Genomic DNA, 17794 nt, shown 5'->3' with positions numbered 1-17794 from the left:
TTCCTGGAAGACATCCAGATTCATTTTCAGTTTTGTGAGGGTGTATCCTGGTCCTGTTCTGCTTGTTAGCCACAAGATTCTGCTCTGACAGTATGAAGATGCCTGTAGAGTGAAACTGTGCTAAAAAGGTGTACCTCAGGTTATCATGGCTAGTCTGCACAGGGGACAGAATTTCATTTCCTCCTGTTTATAAAGATTACCTTTAGGCTGTTTTCAAAACATAGGCCCCTTGCACACGAAACATACATGTGTTCTTTGATACACCTTCCTGATTGTATAATACAGCACACTTGTCAGAGTGAGTTTTACATTTATTTTTTCAAACATTTTTTCCAGTAAGCAATGAAGCAAAATGCATGAACCAATAATGACAAAACTGCCCAATTCAGAACATCTCCATCATAAAAGTCTACTCAGACTTCTACAATCCACCTGTATCAGTAAATATGCACAATCTCTGCAAGTTGGGAGGGTGGCCTAATGATTAAGGTGTTTGCCTTAGAAACACAAGGTACAGGGTTTGAGTCTCACAAGGGATAATTGGCTAGGCTTGAAATGGCTCGCAAGGGCAGTTAGCCTAGTACTACCCTATGAACCTATGAACCTATAAGAAGTAAAAGTCATCTAAATAATTCCAGATTAAGAGATCTATAACTAATGAAGAGGTTGCTGCTAGCAAAGTACTTTAGATTTCATTGTTTCATATATAAATAAAGTGTCTGTTGCTCTTGAGGAATAAATTGCCTATCTTACATTAAAAGATGATAAGCTAGTAATATTGCAATAGGGAATGGATGGCAAACTGATAAAAGGTTCATAGTTACTAGGTGTCTCCACCAAAGAGGACATTCTCAGGACTGTAGCATCCACCCCCTTTAAAAGTACAACATAGTACAGTAATCCATGTACATACGGTCAGAGTAGAACCCACAGTTTTCTGCATCAAAAGCAAGTATTCTACATGTCATGCTACTAACAAGAAACACAAACAGACTTGGCATAAGCAGCACTAAACTTCTATCCCCCGAAGAACTATGCAGCAGAAGAAATTTGGAAAAGGCCAAAATTTATTGGGGGGGGGGGACAAAACCAGGGACACATTTTAAACATTGCTTGTATAATCTTAGAAAAGTTGCTACAATAAAATGTTTTGTGTTACCATGCATTTCCTGAAGGACAGTAAGACTGAAACTTAAATGGCTATCATTATTTAGTGAATTCACTTCTCACTGATTTGCCAGAAAACCACAAATGTTAAGAGGGACAGACCAAATGTATGAGCTAAACATTTCCAGTAAAAATCTGGACAGTTGAGAGCCACTCCTTGAATGGGTAGACATGTCAGGCTCCTGTTCCTTGTACAGAAGGTGCAGGGTTTAAGCCTGAGTATATGTAACTGAGGGCATTCACACACACAACCACAACCACACACACGCGCACACACACACACACACACATACACGCACAGCCACACACTTCTGAATAAATGCGGACTGCCCCTCCCCATCAATGACACTGGATGCCATGAGACCTAGAATCCTGAGAAATTCCTGGACTAAGACAGTTGTGTGAGTGGTGGTCTACTTTTCTTTCTTTGGAAGAAAAGCTCTTTTAACTAAGGAATCTAGGAGACACCCAAATAAAACAATCATGTGAAAAAGAATTAAAGAACTTCTGCATGTTCTCCTTGAGCCCCAGTCTATATAGGGAATCTCTCACTGAAGTGAAATAATCCTTGTAATTTGGAAAAGACTCTACAGAAGAATAAAAATCATTTAAATTATTAAAATGTGAATATCTTGCAGAATGTAGAAGGCTATTATCATTGGACTACCACTGGAGCAGAGGATAAACCAAAGGATAATGCACAGAACTGATAATGTGTTTCAGACACATAAAACCTTAGGAAATTGTCTGAAATCTGGACCCATAGGAATATGATGAGAAGCATTTTTAAGTCAAAGGTCAACCGGAAAGTCAACTGGGGAATGAGGGGTAACAATTTATGAAGTGATGACTTTCTGAACTTGGGTGCTATCACAAACTGGTTTAGAAAAGAAAGACGCAGAACTAATTTCCATGAATCTTCTTTCTTTGGCACTTGAAACATTCTTGAATAAAACCCTTCTCCAACTGAAGATGAGGAACCACTTTTATCACCCCCCCCCCAGAGATAGCAGGTGATGAATGACAGGAAAGAAAAAGAGAGTTTGATCTGACAGAGGAGGGGATACCCCTTGAAGAGGAGAGTGAAATGCCCACTGCCATTTGTAACCTTTATAAATTACTTTCAGAACTAATTTGTTTACAACTATCTGTGGCCAAAGAGAGAAATAGAGGTTCAGACTTTCTGAAAGGATTATGGATTTGCCAGGATTGGAAGTGGGAGGGGAGTCTAGTAGATAGACTTATTAGACTATCCATTGTTCTGGGAGGGATTATACTTTGCCTTTTTTTTTTGTTTTGGGAAATTCCCTGCCATTATTATTTAAACATTTGGTTGCAAGCAGCTTGCTGTGTTTGTTTATTTTGCTTTTTGAAAAAGATTGTAGAGTTAGCATTACATCCCTTGGTAAGCTTGGAGAAGGAAGGCTGAAAAAAATAAAGGAAATTCATTGAATCAGCTTGTGATAATGTGTGGTGGTGCCAGCTGTGCCAGGGGGAGTAGGGCAGTGCATGTGTAACATATATCAGTAAGGCTAGCCAGAGTTTTGTAAAGAATTATATGTCATTTGAATATCAACCTGATTTGTACAGATGCTTGTGTTAAAATGTATTTGTAAACTTGCTTGTGTTAAAAATGTATCAACAGTGGGTCCTGCTGGACAGAAAAGAAATATACATGTATGTCAGACTGTATTGTAAGTGATGAAATGTATATATTTTAACAGAGGATACAGGAAGAGAAGGGGTTAAGCTCAGCCCAGCTAAGCTTAAGTAAAATAGCCTGAAATTAAATGACTTGGTTTAAGCCATAGAGATTTTATCTCACAGGTCTGAATGCAGGCAGAGAAGCAATGTCTGTGAAAAGCCTGGGCTGGGAGCCTGTACTATTTTCCTTAGTGGTGAACTAATTGCTACCCTGGAGTGCCAGAGAATGGTTTGTTAATTTCTGCAGGAAGGGTGGAAGTGTTGGAATTGTTTTACATTTTCCAGATGCTGTAATAAGCCTAAGCTAAAGTTCTGTGTGTGTCATGTGACACATCAGTGTCAGATCCTGGATCTTTATTGACAGAGGGTAGTGTGAGAACCACACAGTCAGGTGACCAGATGTGATGTCATTCTGTAGCCAACACTGAAATTGTATTTGAATACTAGTGAGAGATGTGCTGAGTGCACTATGTTTTTGTACCTGACAAAACACTCATCTACTTTCATCTTGCATTGCTTTAGTAAGTAACTAGGGAACAGTAATTTTTCAGTCAGTTAAAACAATATAATGAGATTAGCTAAATGTTTTTTTTCTGTATCTGTCTGAATCTTTCCATATTTTTTTAGATTTTCTGTGATTGAAACTTTGGTGTTTACTGTAAATAGATATTCAGTATTTTCACATTTTTTATTATTAAATCTTAAATATATCTAAACCTTTCATTGTGGCTGTTTTTTAGAAAATATTTTACCCTTGAGAATACTTGCATTTATTTAGTGGCACTGTGGCTCCACGTTCCTGAAAATCTTGTGCTTGGTTAAACACTATCATTTTTTGTTGTTGTTGTTGTTATCTTTTGGCTTTTCCCAGTTAGGGGTCGCCACAGCGGAACTCTAGGTCTGCTAATGATTGGCAGTAGATTTTCATGAATGCAGAGATGCCAGCTCGACATTCAACCTACAATGAAGGCATGCCCATTTACGCATGTCTTTCGAACGCCCACCCAACTGCGGGGAGGACATGCAGACTCCACACAGAATGCATTCCCCTTCAAACACTATCATTTGTATAAGTATTAATTTTACTAAGTGTAATTGCATACCCTGGTAAGAGTCTTAAAGTAACTGGCTTTGGGTGTTCTGGTGGCAGTAAATCTACCTTATAGTCTGGGTGGAGGTGGCACAGCAAGTAAGCTGTGCCAGTCTTTCCCAGGTGGGTATGTGTGCGAAAATTAAATCTCAAAGAGAGTGTGTGTAACAGGTACTTTAAACAGGGACATTGAGAGCACAAGAGCACTGGTTTCACAGAGAGGGTACTGGAGGACTTGGTTTGGAACAACTGGCTAAGGACTCAGCTCTATAGTGGTCAAGGGGAGTCTTTTTGTGGGCCTGGAGAGAAAGTTCAGCCATAGGACTGCAGTGTGTATTCCCTGTGTGCTCTTAAGGGAAATTGTACTTGGTGCAGACAGCTGCTTTTGAAAATATTGTGCATGTCTATTTTTCTCACAGTGAACATTCCCCACCAGTGTCAGTGGTGAGGATTTAACCTCCTTGATCACTGGTGCAGAGAAGGGACATTACACAGCTTACCTCTCTCATCACACTGTTGTTGACCACTGCAGTAGATCGTCCAAAAACTATCTGATAAAGGGAGAATTCAAAATTTCAGCTTTAACATCCTCAGGAAGGTATTGTGTATTTAACCAAGCAAACCTCCTCATAAGATTTCCAGTGCAACAGCCCTGGAAGTCAGGTCAGCAGAATCATAAGCACATTTTAAACAGTTGGTAGCCACTTGAGAAACACAAGCAATCAGGTTAAACAGAATTTTTTTTTCCTCACAAGAGGAAACAGATGGTATACAGTTACCAGTGTTCTCAAAAAAGGAAAACATGAAGTTTAACATATGAGCTTGACAGATGAGAATTCTAAAAATAAATATGTGTTGCAGAAGGATGCACTTTCTTTCACTGAATGTATCAAAAGCTTCCCTATCTGCTTTAGAAGGGAAGGGATTTGTATCAACCAGATGTTTAGCAGCAGCTGGGTTCATTGGAGAAATAACTGCTCAGTATGATCTGGGATTAGTATATAAAATGTATAAGACTGAGAAGCTTTATGCAATCTATCTCCTTTCATATGGGCAACAGGCTGGCTGTCAGGTAAGTTACTGGATGTAACAAATACATCTTCCAAAGATGAAAGAAAGGGAGGAGTAGGTTCAGGAAAATTCAGTTGCAGTAAAGTATTACTTATTCAGAGACAGAAGCAATCAGGAGACAGTAGAATGTTATGCTCCCATTGAAAAGTACAGTGGTGTAATTTGCACTTGCCATAAAAGTAGATTGAATGTCCCACTGCTTCAGTACCCTTTGGCTATTTGGTTTGATTACCAAAGTTTATACAACCTGAGAAGAAGAAAGATAAGAGCTTAGAAGCCCCTGGAGAATGGTCCATGCAAATCCTTCCCTAGACCAGGGAAGGAATCCAGTATCCAGTATCCAATTATACATCTGGGTTGGGAGGGTGGCCTAATGGTTAAGGCGTTTGCCTTGCAAGCAGAAAATGCAGGGTTTAAGTCTCACAAGGGATAATTGGCTATGCTTAAAATGGCTCACAAGGGCAGTTAGCTTAGTACTAATCTATGAACCTATTTATTGCTTTGGAAATGTATGTACAGATGACCACAGATGACCATATTGCTGCCCCTAGAATGCGTCTAGACTAGATCCCTTTCCAATATGCCATCAAAGAAAATAATGCTTTATTAAAATATGCCTTAATCCCACCTGGGAATGTTTTACTTTTACCATGGTGGGAATAATAAAAAAAGATAAAATAAGGAACAATCAACTGAATTTGTCTGAACTGCCACAGGTTGTCCTTTTCCAGTCTCATGCTAGTAATTTTATAGCTGTACAGCTTTCATAAAGGACTTAGTACTGGCAAGATAATAAGTGAGCTGCAAAAGCATGAGTATATAGAATATATTCTCCCTGTCATTCAAATTCTGAAAGAAATGATGGAGACAGGTGGTTAGATTCAAGGTACACTCTGAAACTGATAAGGGCATATATGTTTTTTCTATAGATAACCATATGAACATGAAAAAGATTAAAAGGTTAACCCACTATTAATCATTGCAACCGATATGCTCTTTTCCAGATGTCAGAGTAATAAACCATTCAGTCTAACAAGAAAGAAAACCAAGAACAGCCAGAATAGCTGGTTCAGGTGTAGACTGAAATAACTTTTCCAGCAAAAAGTAAAGATTCCAATGAAGTGTCACCTGAGTAACTATTGTATGCAGCCTACTTGTTAAAAGATGAGAGACAGAAACTGTGTAATATAAGGCTGGTGAAGATGCTTCTAAGGACTAAAAACTTGTTTGCAAGGTAATGTAAGGAATACTGCAAATAGTGCAAAAAGATTTATGGAATAATTATGATTTCTTTCTTTCTGGAATAATAAATCTGTGTTTTTATAGACTTGCACCTCCAGTGTCTTTTCCGACTTACAAAACACACACACACACACACACACACACACACACACACACACACACACACACACACACACACACACACACACACACACACACACACACACACAATTAATATAACAGCTGTTTGAGCATTTAACCACATATGGAACAAATGAAGGGATGTGTTATAAGAGGTGTAAAAAATAAACTGCTAATTCATATGTTTGTAGATAAGTACTAGGTTAGCTGCACTTGCAGGCCATTTTAAGCTTAGCCCGTTTCCCTTTTTGTACTCAAAATAACTTTTCCCATTTGGCTAGAGATTGGCCTCACCCATCCTATGATTGCTAATGATATATTACCCCTAATGAGAATAACTGTGATTATACAATGACCCCCCCCCGATTAATATTCCAAAATGTGCACGCTGATTGGTCAGCGTGCATGTTGTAAATCAGAGTTATAGTAATGGAAAAAGGTCCAGTCGCCTGGACTTTTTCCATTAGTATAACTCTTTTTTTTTTTTTTTTTTTTTTTTTTAACAGCAACGGAGAAGGCAAGATCTCTGTTGCTTGTTACAACCTGTCTCGCCATGTTAAACGAGTTTAACATAGCAAGACAGCTTTTAAAAAAGTAACGGAGCATCTCCGTTTCTTTTTTTAAAGTTGTCTCGCTATGTTAAACTCATTTAACATAGCAAGACACTTTAAAAAGCAATGGATATCTTGCTATCTCTGTTGCTTTTTTCAAAACTGTCTTGCTATGTTAAATGGGTTTAACCTAGCGAGACAGCTTTAAAAAAAGCAATGGAGATTCTCTATTGCTTTTTTAAAGCTGTCTCGCTATGTTAAACTCGTTTAACATAGCGAGACAGGCTGTAAAAAGCAACAAAGATTTTGCTTTCTCCATTGCTTTTGCCCACAGCTCTGATGTACTGCATAAATATACGCATGCACAGTATATCAGAACTGCCACAGAATACCCAGACAGCTGTGGAAGGGCAGCAAGGAGGCATTATACAATGCCATTATTTAAGAAAAGTAATTATTTTTTTTCTTAAATAATGTCATTGTATAATAGCAATAACCCACTTCTGGGTGTGGGTAATGCTGGATTTACCCATGGTTGGCTTTGTGTGGCTACTCGGGCTTCACCCTCGTGGCCAAACCACACCAACCGTGGGTAAATCCAGCATTACCCACACCCAGGCATGGGTTATTGCTATATTATACCATAGACAATTTGAGGGCACCCATGCATGGGAGAAAGCATTTAGGAGGTGCTTCTGTCCATTTGTAGTACACACAGCCATCCTGGGGTAAATTTTCTGTTTCCTGCTCATAAATCTCTGTTGTGCTTCAATATGGACAGAAATGAACTTTGTTTTATGTATATAGGAAGTCTGTTTCAGAGTAGTGGTATTCCCCTTGTGAGATATACCTGTCTCTCCAAACAGCTCTGTTGATGTTGCAGAAAAGGTTCAGATCCCTAGACTGAGTATTTCTGATACCATTTGTCTTGCTGGTGTGCAATAAATACATTAGTAATGGGTCAAAGGATGCCTTTTATGCCAGACACAGGTCACGTCTTAGCAGTCTGTAGGATATCAAATATAGTGACAAGGCTTTGAGTCAGTCCATGTAGGACATAGTGTTTAGGCCTTCTATTTATTTTTAATAAGGCATGTCTGTGGGCATTCCAGTTGTTGCATGTGTTTGGGCAGATATATACTGAAGGGGACATTATATTCAATGACTGGCCTAATGAGGACTGAGTAAAGGGGGACAATGACATTCCTAGATCTAGACACAATCCCTTTTTTTTTATAAGCTGTGCAATATAGAAGGACTTTCTTACAACACTGGACACATGTTGGTCAAAAGTTAGGTAACTGCCCATATAAGTTCCCAAATCCCAAACAACTGGGTCAACTCTTAGAGGCACATTGTTAATATGGTAATTCCCTGGGGTAGATGACTTCAAAATGATACAATAATGCATTTTTGGCATGTAGTTTTAGTCCATGATTTTGGCACCAGTTGTTTATTTGGGACAAACGTTCCTGCACAATGGCTAACTAATGTGAGGATTCAATGGCTGCTCCCAGCTTGCAGTTATCTGCAAATTTAGTCAGCCAGAGCCCTTTGGTAGAAAAGTAGATGCCTAACAGGGAGGTCGCAGCACAAAACTCTGGGGGGACTCCACTGGTGACTGGTCTCTTTGTAGAGGAAACTTGCCCTATTTTGATTATCTCCATCCTATCTGTGAGCACAGGGTGATGAAGGGGTTTATTCCCAGTTTATTTAGCTTTTATAGTATGTCTGAGTGAGGAACTGTGTCAAATTCTTTGACCAGGTTGAGTGTGCACCATTTTGACTTCAACCATTGCTTTGGTGACCTTTTATAAAAATCCACCAGGTTTGAGTAAGCATGACCTGCCCTTGACGAATCCAAACTGAGATGGGTCTAATGTTTATAAGTTCCCTATATACTGACTGATTATTTCCATGATAAGTCTTTCCATGGCTTTGCATATGAGGCTGGTCAGACATATGTGTCTGTAATTACCTGAGTTTGTGAAAGGTCCTCCCTTATGCAAGGGAATGACTGCAGCTGTTCTCCACTCCCTTGGTACAAAACATGCATGTAGGCAGAGACTGAACAGTGTTGTTGGGGGTTTGCCTAAATTGTGCTTTATACTATTTAAGATGGATCCAGGGATATTGTCAGGACCCATCAATGCAAGTTATTTTAGCTTTTGATAGCACTTTTAGGACTTTGTCTTATTTAATTTAGTTGAGTACACCTATGTTTTTTTTCAATATAAAGAATGAGTGGGCTAGTGGTATTATCAACATTCATAATATGTACACTTTAATGAATACACTGCTATTAAAAATTTAGCCAAAACCTAGTTGAGTATGATAATACTAGAATTCTTGTAAATTTAATAGTATAAAAACAACAATACATCAATTTATGCTATTACTTTTAGTAGAAAATGTGGTCTTGTTTGTTTACTATAGGAGTGACCAACTAACCACCACCCTAGATAACAAAATCGGTTTCTAAATGCAAGTAAGGTAAAAATGAAAATAAACTTGCTGACCTTTAGCTGTCTGCGAATCCTGTCAATGAAGAACTGCCAGCAGTTTTCTCTTGTATCTATGAGACCAAGACCACGTAGCTCCATTCTCATGGAAGATACAATGTTGTCTACTTCTTCCTCACTGAAAAGGTCTGGAATATCACCTAACAATGAAAATCATAAATACGGCATTTACTTTAGCACTATGCAAATATGCCTCTTAAAATGAGTATAACATGGCTTCACATGGTTTATGTTTATTGATGCAATATTTCTAATATAGCATCAAAATGTATTATATAGCATTTCACATCATAGTAAGCATTCGGTCTTGTCTTGAAAAAAAAATTATCAAAACAAAGAAAATCCCAAGTTTGCCAAAAATTATGTAGAATTAAAATTTTATTTTTCTTGCTGCTTTTTGTATTTTTGATTACTTCTGCTAGAAACATATTTTTCCTTTCAGGGCAGGTTAGTAATGCCAAACAACTGCTGTTCCAGAAGAATTTACCAAAGACCATAACATGGCATCACTCCAACTCATGGAAAAAAGTTCTTCTTTCTGTGAGGTCAAGCTTGACAACAACTAGTATTCTAGACGGTTGAGAGGGAAACCCATTTGGAGCCTGGAAAATCATAAAGTCCACAGATAAGGGATTTGGTTTACGCATGACTGCAGTTAACCATCATTGACAATGTTATCATTTATGCCTGTGGAGGCGTCTACTGTAGATTTCATGGGATAGATCGACACTCATTATTATAATTGTTTATTTCTACAACTATAAACTTCTTTTGCACCTCAGTGGATGGATCAAACAACCTGAATGTTAAGTACGGTAGGCAAACAACCTTTGTAAGGGAGTTACTTCCAAATGTAAAAAAAGGGTAGTGTGCATATTTAAAGTGCTAAAAAAGCCATGCCAGTTGTTGACACAATGTATGTATGATTGCATTCAGTGCACATGTTAAGTTGCACATACAAAACACAGTAAAACTGTAGCTTAAATAATAACACAATGTGTGGGTGGCAGTGGAGAATGCCCTGTTACCAAAGTATAAGCAATACTTGCATTGATATGTAAAAAATAATAGCGATGAAAGAAATGAAACTAAAATTAAAAGCAAGAATGGTATTATAGATGGCTTGCAGCATTTACAGTGAGAGAAGGGAAAGCACTGACAAAGGTTCTTCATGAAAAGACTGACCAATGAAACTCCAAACAGAAGGAATGGCAGACAATGACTGTTAAATAGGTTTGCAGGTTCATGGGTCAGTAGGAGGCTACTGATCCACAGGATCATTAGTAGCCTTGCTACAACACCCAGATTGTACGTATCCACTGAAAAGACTAATTTATACCTGGTTTTGACCCCTTTCAATGAGGGCTTGAGGGGTCAGAACTAGGGTGTATTAATGACTGCCCATCTATTCATCCAGGATACACTTAAAAAGGTTCAGGGAGCTACTTTGCTTCACATTCAAAGGATGTCTATTCCATAAAAAGAGAGATTTCTCTGGGATATATATATCTGTCTTGCCAGCAGGTCCTAGTTTATGTTTTGGTGGAGGGTGAGGTCTCTTAAATGGGTGTTATTAGCTTTGCAGATGTTTACATCACATAGAGATGGATCCTTTGAGGCTCTATAAGCTAGACATAGGTCACCATTCAGGAATCTACAGGAAATAGAAAAAAGAGTAAGTGCCTTAAAGTGGTCTGGATAGCTCAGGGAAGACATGTCTTCAATTATCTTAGTAGGGAAATGCTACAAATGTTCAAGCTGGGTCATATGCTTAGACAGGTATATACCAGAAGGGTCATTACACTCTATTACAGACTCAATGAGAGAGGAGTAGCCTTTATGCAATAAACATACATCATCCATAATTGCTAAGTCTCCTAAGCCAAAACGCAGAGTATTTTGCATACTAAATGTAAAGAAGACAAATAAATGCTAATTATCAGGCATCAGAGTGATCTAGTTTGACTTTATTGTGGTAACACTGCAGCATTCGGGAAACAGACATAAGTTTCATAGACAAGCTGCACATGAATCTGTCTTTTATCAAAGCCCCTTCCTGATAATCTCACCTACTCTCCCTTGAATAGCTCATTCCTCATTTGCTACTTGCTGAAGATTGGTGCTGGAGACATGACATGAAGGATAAGGGACCATCATCCAAACAGAGCTGGAATTTTTCATTTATGCCATACTCCCCTGTCCCCTCCCTCTATGGTGGCCAGCAAGGACAGTGCTGTGACTGCAATGTTAGGCCTACTATGTAAGCATGCACGTCTACATACCATTGTCCTTGTTAGACAGCAATGCATGCTTTAGCTGCTGAACTGGTCCTGGTTGTCCTTCTACTGAAGCTTGGCTTCTATGGGAGTTCAACCACCTCTGTCTGTTTCAAAGATTAACAAACCAAAACAAGCTCTTCAATCCCATCCCTAACCCAGGTCACTGATTCTGCAATCAGGCTTCTAATCCATCTTTATGATATAGCCAGTTCTACATAAATCATTTCTGGATCCTGCAGAAAATGAGGAAGAAGCCCAAAAGTATGTTTTATGCAAACGTTTTCAAATGAGTCATGAAATGGTATTTAAAGACAGCCTATCAGAGTAGCATTTTAGTTTGGTTATTGTAAGAAAATTAGAGGAGACAGTTCTTACTAAACATTCACCTACCACATTTAGTGGAATTTGCAAGTAATAAACAATGACAAGTCATTAATACAATAGAATTGTGCATATATCTAGGTTATAGACAAGGGACCACATCATGTCTTTGAATGTAATTTGTATGTACACAAAAGAGCGAGTGCCTTCATTGAAATTACTTTCACAGACAGTGGAGTTTGCTTTCTTCAATACTGCTGTGCGACCTCAGAGTTGGTATATATAAGTCTGAGGAGTGTCCTTTCACATGGGGGAGTGTAGGGGGGCACAAAAAATTGAGTTATACACCGAAGGTGTTTTCAAATGTTTTTCATTCTTTTTCTGTTTAACGAAATTATCTTCTATGACTCAACATGAACCATAGACTGAATAGATTTGCAACCAAGAAATGTACTAAGACAGTTTTCTGTACATTCCTGAACTGTTATAGGTTCATAAGTGTTTACTAGGCTAACGACCACAAGGCCTTTTAAGCCTAGCAATGCATCCTATATCTATGACAAGTTCTGGTGCCTTTGATAAGTGTAAGCAGAGGTTTGGCAGATGGAACATTTGCAAGCAGGGGCCTGGGAAATGAATCATTTACAAGCTGCCTGTGTCCATTAGAGACATAAGTGCTAAACCAGGGATGAATTTCATGTTCCCCATCCAACTGTCCAAGTTACACTTGAACTGCGTTAGGGAGGAGCTGAGCTTCACGTGGAAGGGGAGCTTGTTCCAGAGACAGGGTAGTCTCTTGGATACATACCTGTCTCTCCAGCAGGTCCTATTTATATCACAGGTAAGGTTTAAGTCTTTAGAGTGGATAATTCCTGTGCTGTTTTATTTTGCAGATATGCAGGAGGTCCATCAGAGTGGGGTCTGACAATGCCCTGTATGCCAGGCATAGATCTCCCCTTAACAGCCTGTAGGAGACACAATACAGGGATAGGCCTTGAGCTGGTCTGCACAGGACAGGTTACTTATGATCTGTATTATTTTAGTGAGGAACTTCTGTAGATGTTTCAAATGTTGGATATGCCTGGTTAGGTAGATACGAAAGGTGCATTGTACTCAATGATGGACCTGATGAATGCTGAATACAGTGGAACAATGACTTCCTTGGACATAGATGCCGTACCTTTGTTTATAAGTTATGCAACATAGAATGATTTCCTCATTACTGTAGACATGTGATGGTCAAAGGTTAGATTTTACAGTAAGGGACTATTTATTTTTCAAAATTAGGATGTTCAATGGTACCAGAACAAACTCTGCAACTATGAACTCTTCCCTTCTCGATATAGTATTAAATAACATATCTGACAAGTTTAGCCATCTACATGTGCTGCTAGATACAGTCACCAATCATAAAACAACCTTCTGCTCACTTAAGCAAATAAACCCCCCATCTGGGATCATTTACACCAGAGACACTAGTCAGTATACTGAACAAAAGCTTAGCAATGAACTGAGAGCAATAGACTGGATTGCAGTTTTTAACTGTACTAACTCTTCCACAGCTCTATCAGAATTTTATAACTTTCCATCCCTACTTCAGAACATAATTTGCCCAGCAAAACAAGATCAAGGTTAAGGGTCTCACCTCACCCTAGCTGTCATCTGACTGATGAGACAAACTAAAACCTAGGCATAAAGACTGGGAAAAATGGAAAGCAGACCTATTAAATCAAAATGTACACAAAGCCATTATTGTGAAGAAGTCACTAACTAAAGAAAACAAGTATAAATACTTTAAGAATGCACATCTTAAATTTTTAGAACACCCCCAAAATATTCTGGCAAGCTATTAAATCTGTAACTAACAACAAAATCTTCCCAAATGTGAAAATCAGGTATGCTTCATTTTAACCTATTAATCAACTAATGGGAAAAAAACCTCTAACCCACCCCCCCAACTTGCATACATCATTTTCAAAACTCTTATCCCACACCACCCTCCTCCCTCTACACAATGTACTTTAGTGTCTCAAATTCTATTTCAAAGATATCATTACAAAACAAGTCTTAGAAAAGCTTGAACAGCTAAGATTGAAGCTGCCAGCATGAATTTCACTATATCCACCCACTCATTTTTCAATTTGGAAGGCAATACATCTGGAAGCCAGTTGCACATATTTTAAATATTTCTGTTACTACCAATTGCCTACCATACAGCTTTATGCAAGCCCACATTCTACCTCTTCCCAAAACCCCCAATACCGCATCACCCAATGACTTCAAATGACTTCAGGACCACTGTCAGTCTTTGCCATCTCACAAAAATCCTTGAAAAATATATCTAAGAGCAAATAACTTACTTTATAATGTATGACATTCTAAGCGGACAGCATGGATTTCACCTCATCTACAGTACTCTCACTGCCATCTACCCCCTTAACAGCCAGATTTTCAAGAACATGACCTGTATATAAATGACCTTCCAAGGAATTTTCCCAATATCAACTGCATAATGCATACAGATGATATTATCTTTACAATAACTGGGGCCAACACAACCACCACCACTACTCAAATGCAGCATTAATTCAAGTGTATATGGGACTGGCTTCTTACAGCTAAGCTCTCCATCGACATTTCTAAAACTACAACTGTGTTACTGGAAACAGCTCAGAAAATTACAGGTATGTGAGTAAACGTACCATAACAGTAGATGTTTGAATGATCACCACTGCAGTAGTTTAAGCTACATGGGTTATATCCTGTATGGATATAACAGACGGCAAGCTTTCAAACCTTCAGGGCACCTTCCATGCACCGAAACCATTAGTCAGGTTGAGCTGAACTAACTAAAAAGACAGGTTTGGGCACCAACAGAGAGGTGGAGGCTGAGCTCTGAAAGGACAATGCTAAGAACAACAAAAATAAAAGTCCACACCCTGGCAAAAAGAACACACCAGAAAACAAGTGGGATGGAGGGAGGGAGGGACCAGCTATTGCAACAGTTATTATTATAACATCTACTGTTATGGTAAGTTTACTTACACAAGTGTACTATGTTCTTCATATTGATCAGTGCTGCAGTAGCCAAAACTATGGGTAGATTACCATAGCTGACAAATTTTGAGAGGTAGAAGGAGAAGACTCCATTAGCCCCAAAGAATAGTTCTAGCACAGCCTGATCTAAACCTTGATAAGGAATCAGACCAAAGTGCTTTGCGAAAGTATATACAAAGGATCAAGTTGCTTCTTCTAGAATCCAACCCTTTCCAAAAACCCACAGATGAAGGCAAGGCCCTGGTAAAATGTACCTTAATCCTGTCTGGAATAGTTTTGATGTGGTGAGTATAACTAAACGTAATAGCCTAAGACAACCATTTGGAACTAGTCTGTTTTGACAAAGGTTGTCCCTTCTAATCTTTGCAAGAAATTAACAATTGATATAAAGATCTAAAAGATTTAGCTCTATCAAGTAACTGAGTTGTCTGTGGACATTCTAGAAATGGAGTATCCTTTCTTTCTTATTTTCAGATTCAGAAAAGAAAACATGGAGATGGACAGCTTTGTTTAAAGTAAACTCAGATATCACTTTAGGCATAAAAGAAGGATTAGTCCTCAAAGAAACACTGTCCCTATGGAAAATGAGGTAGGGTTGACTTTGCATAAGAACTTGGAACTCAGATACGCTTATTGCAGAGGTCAGAACAATCAATAAAACTGTTTTCTATGTTAAGAACCTCAAGTCAGCCAGGTTAGCTGGTTCAAATGAAGCAAGTGTTAGCTTCTCTAACACAAAAATAAGATCTGAAGGAGGTGCCACCATTTTTCTTGGAGTCCTCTTATGCAAAACCACTTTCAAAAACATCTTGACAGTAGAATACCTTGAATGATGAGGATCCACAGGCAGGCATTCTGAAATGACTGCTAAATGAACTTTGATGGAATTTGTAAAAAAAAATCCATAGAATTGTAACTGACACAAATACTGAAAACCCAGAGAACAGCTAGACCTAAATGGGTACTAGGTATGTTGTTGGCACCAACAAGAAAATATTTTCCATTTGCTAAAATATGATTTTCTAGTACCAAGCTTTCTTGCCTCCATTAGTACCCACTACATGCCCTCAGTAAACAGGTGCCTAAAGGGAATTAAGACCCTATTATCCAAACAGTCAATTGCAGTTAATCTGGCCAGGGTGTATCAAACACCCTTGATCTTGTGAGTAAATCCAGTCTGTGAGAAAACTTGTAGTAATTACCACTGGCCATAAGTGAGTCACCGCAATGATCTGGGGGATTCCTTCTGAATCTTCAGAGTTAACCTGGATATTAATGAAAATGGTGGAAGAGCATACAGAACATTCCTGTCCAAGAAAAAGAAAAGACATATGTCTTCCAGGCCCTCTTGCATGGAGTTCTGGAGAAGAATCTTGCCCGCTGATTGTTCAGAGATGAAGCAAACAGGTCTACTTGAGGAACTCCCCACAGATGGATCAAATCTTGAAAGACTCCCCTGATCTAGTTTTCATTCCTGCTCAGCTTGTTGCCCTGATAGAATGTAGAATCCCTGTTAACTGAGACTGTGCTGTGAAGCTATATCCCAAACTAACATGACTAGTCTGCAAAGGGGGTATGATTTGGTTCTCTCTTGCTTGTTGATGTACCACATGACTATGCTATTTTCTGTAACAACTTGAAGACGTCTCAGGGATCAAAGATGATTCATGGAGTTGAGTGCTTTGATCAGGGAAAGCAATTTTTTTATATATATGTGCTTGCATCATTCCTTAGTGTTCCATATACCTTGCTCTTTTATCCACCATGGAACTGCTCCGTAAACAAAGTCCGAGTCATCTGTGGTGACTGAATGCTTTGAAACAGGGAGGGAAAAGGAGAGGCCTCAACCAAATGACTTCCCTTTTGACAAACCCCAGCCCTGGGATTTGAAAGGACAACATATGTTGGTGCTGCAACTAAAGAGATGTCAGATACCATTGTATCTTTCTCACATGGATTCTTGCCAGGGTTATCATGAGAATCAAAGATGCCATGAGACCCCAAATCCTGAGGTATTCCTTTACAGTGACTGATCTTTGAGTGGAAAAACCTAGAAACAGATCTAGATATAGATCTATTTTTTTTCCTCAGGAAGAAAAATAATTTGAACTGAGGTGTCCAGCTGACACCTGTGGAACACAATCATGTGTGAAGGAGTCCAAAATGACTTTTGAATGTTCTCTTGCAATCTCAACATGAGCAAGAGATCGCTTACCCAAATGAAAGATTCCTGACACCTTGAAGAAGACTACAAAGATAAGTAAGTCATCTAAATATGGAAACATGTGGATCTCCCTGTAACTTGCAATGCACTATAACTGGAACTAGGCACTTTGTGAACGCTGTTGGTGTAGTAGATATTCCAAAGGGTAAGGCAGAGAACTGATAATGTGATCCAGACAAATAATATTATTTTTTTATCAGTTCTCAAGCCAACATAGGCCTCCCTAGCCAACATGGACTCTAGGCAATTGCCTAGATCTCCTAGTGCTGGACTGAGCTCTGCACATACTGGAAACAATGAATCATGACGTTGACAATAGAAAACATTTAGATTATTTAAAGCAGACTTTTTCTCACAAGATGAAACTGCAGACAAATCATTCCTCATACTTTTACAATTAGTCATAAAAGATTTTAACATATGAGCCTAACAAAACAATATTCTGA

At 38.7% G+C, this 17794-nt stretch overlaps 1 protein-coding gene across 1 annotated transcript in view; it reads right to left on the bottom strand.

The window, feature by feature from the left end:
- Nucleotides 1–17794, bottom strand: part of LOC122805262 (dynein axonemal heavy chain 11-like) — a 4596980-nt gene that overhangs the window by 1819727 nt on the left and 2759459 nt on the right. Inside the window, exon 51 of the mRNA XM_044075350.1 lies at nt 9465–9607. Within this exon, the coding sequence (XP_043931285.1) occupies nt 9465–9607 (143 nt within the window). The remainder of the gene's footprint in view (nt 1–9464; nt 9608–17794) is intronic.

This window comes from Protopterus annectens, chromosome 6.part1 (genome assembly GCF_019279795.1).
Source record: "Protopterus annectens isolate FY-2018-M chromosome 6.part1, PAN1.0, whole genome shotgun sequence".
Lineage (NCBI taxonomy): Eukaryota > Metazoa > Chordata > Ceratodontiformes > Protopteridae > Protopterus > Protopterus annectens.
The sequence above is the reverse complement of the archived record's forward strand: the minus strand, read 5'-3'. Positions and strand labels throughout refer to the sequence as shown.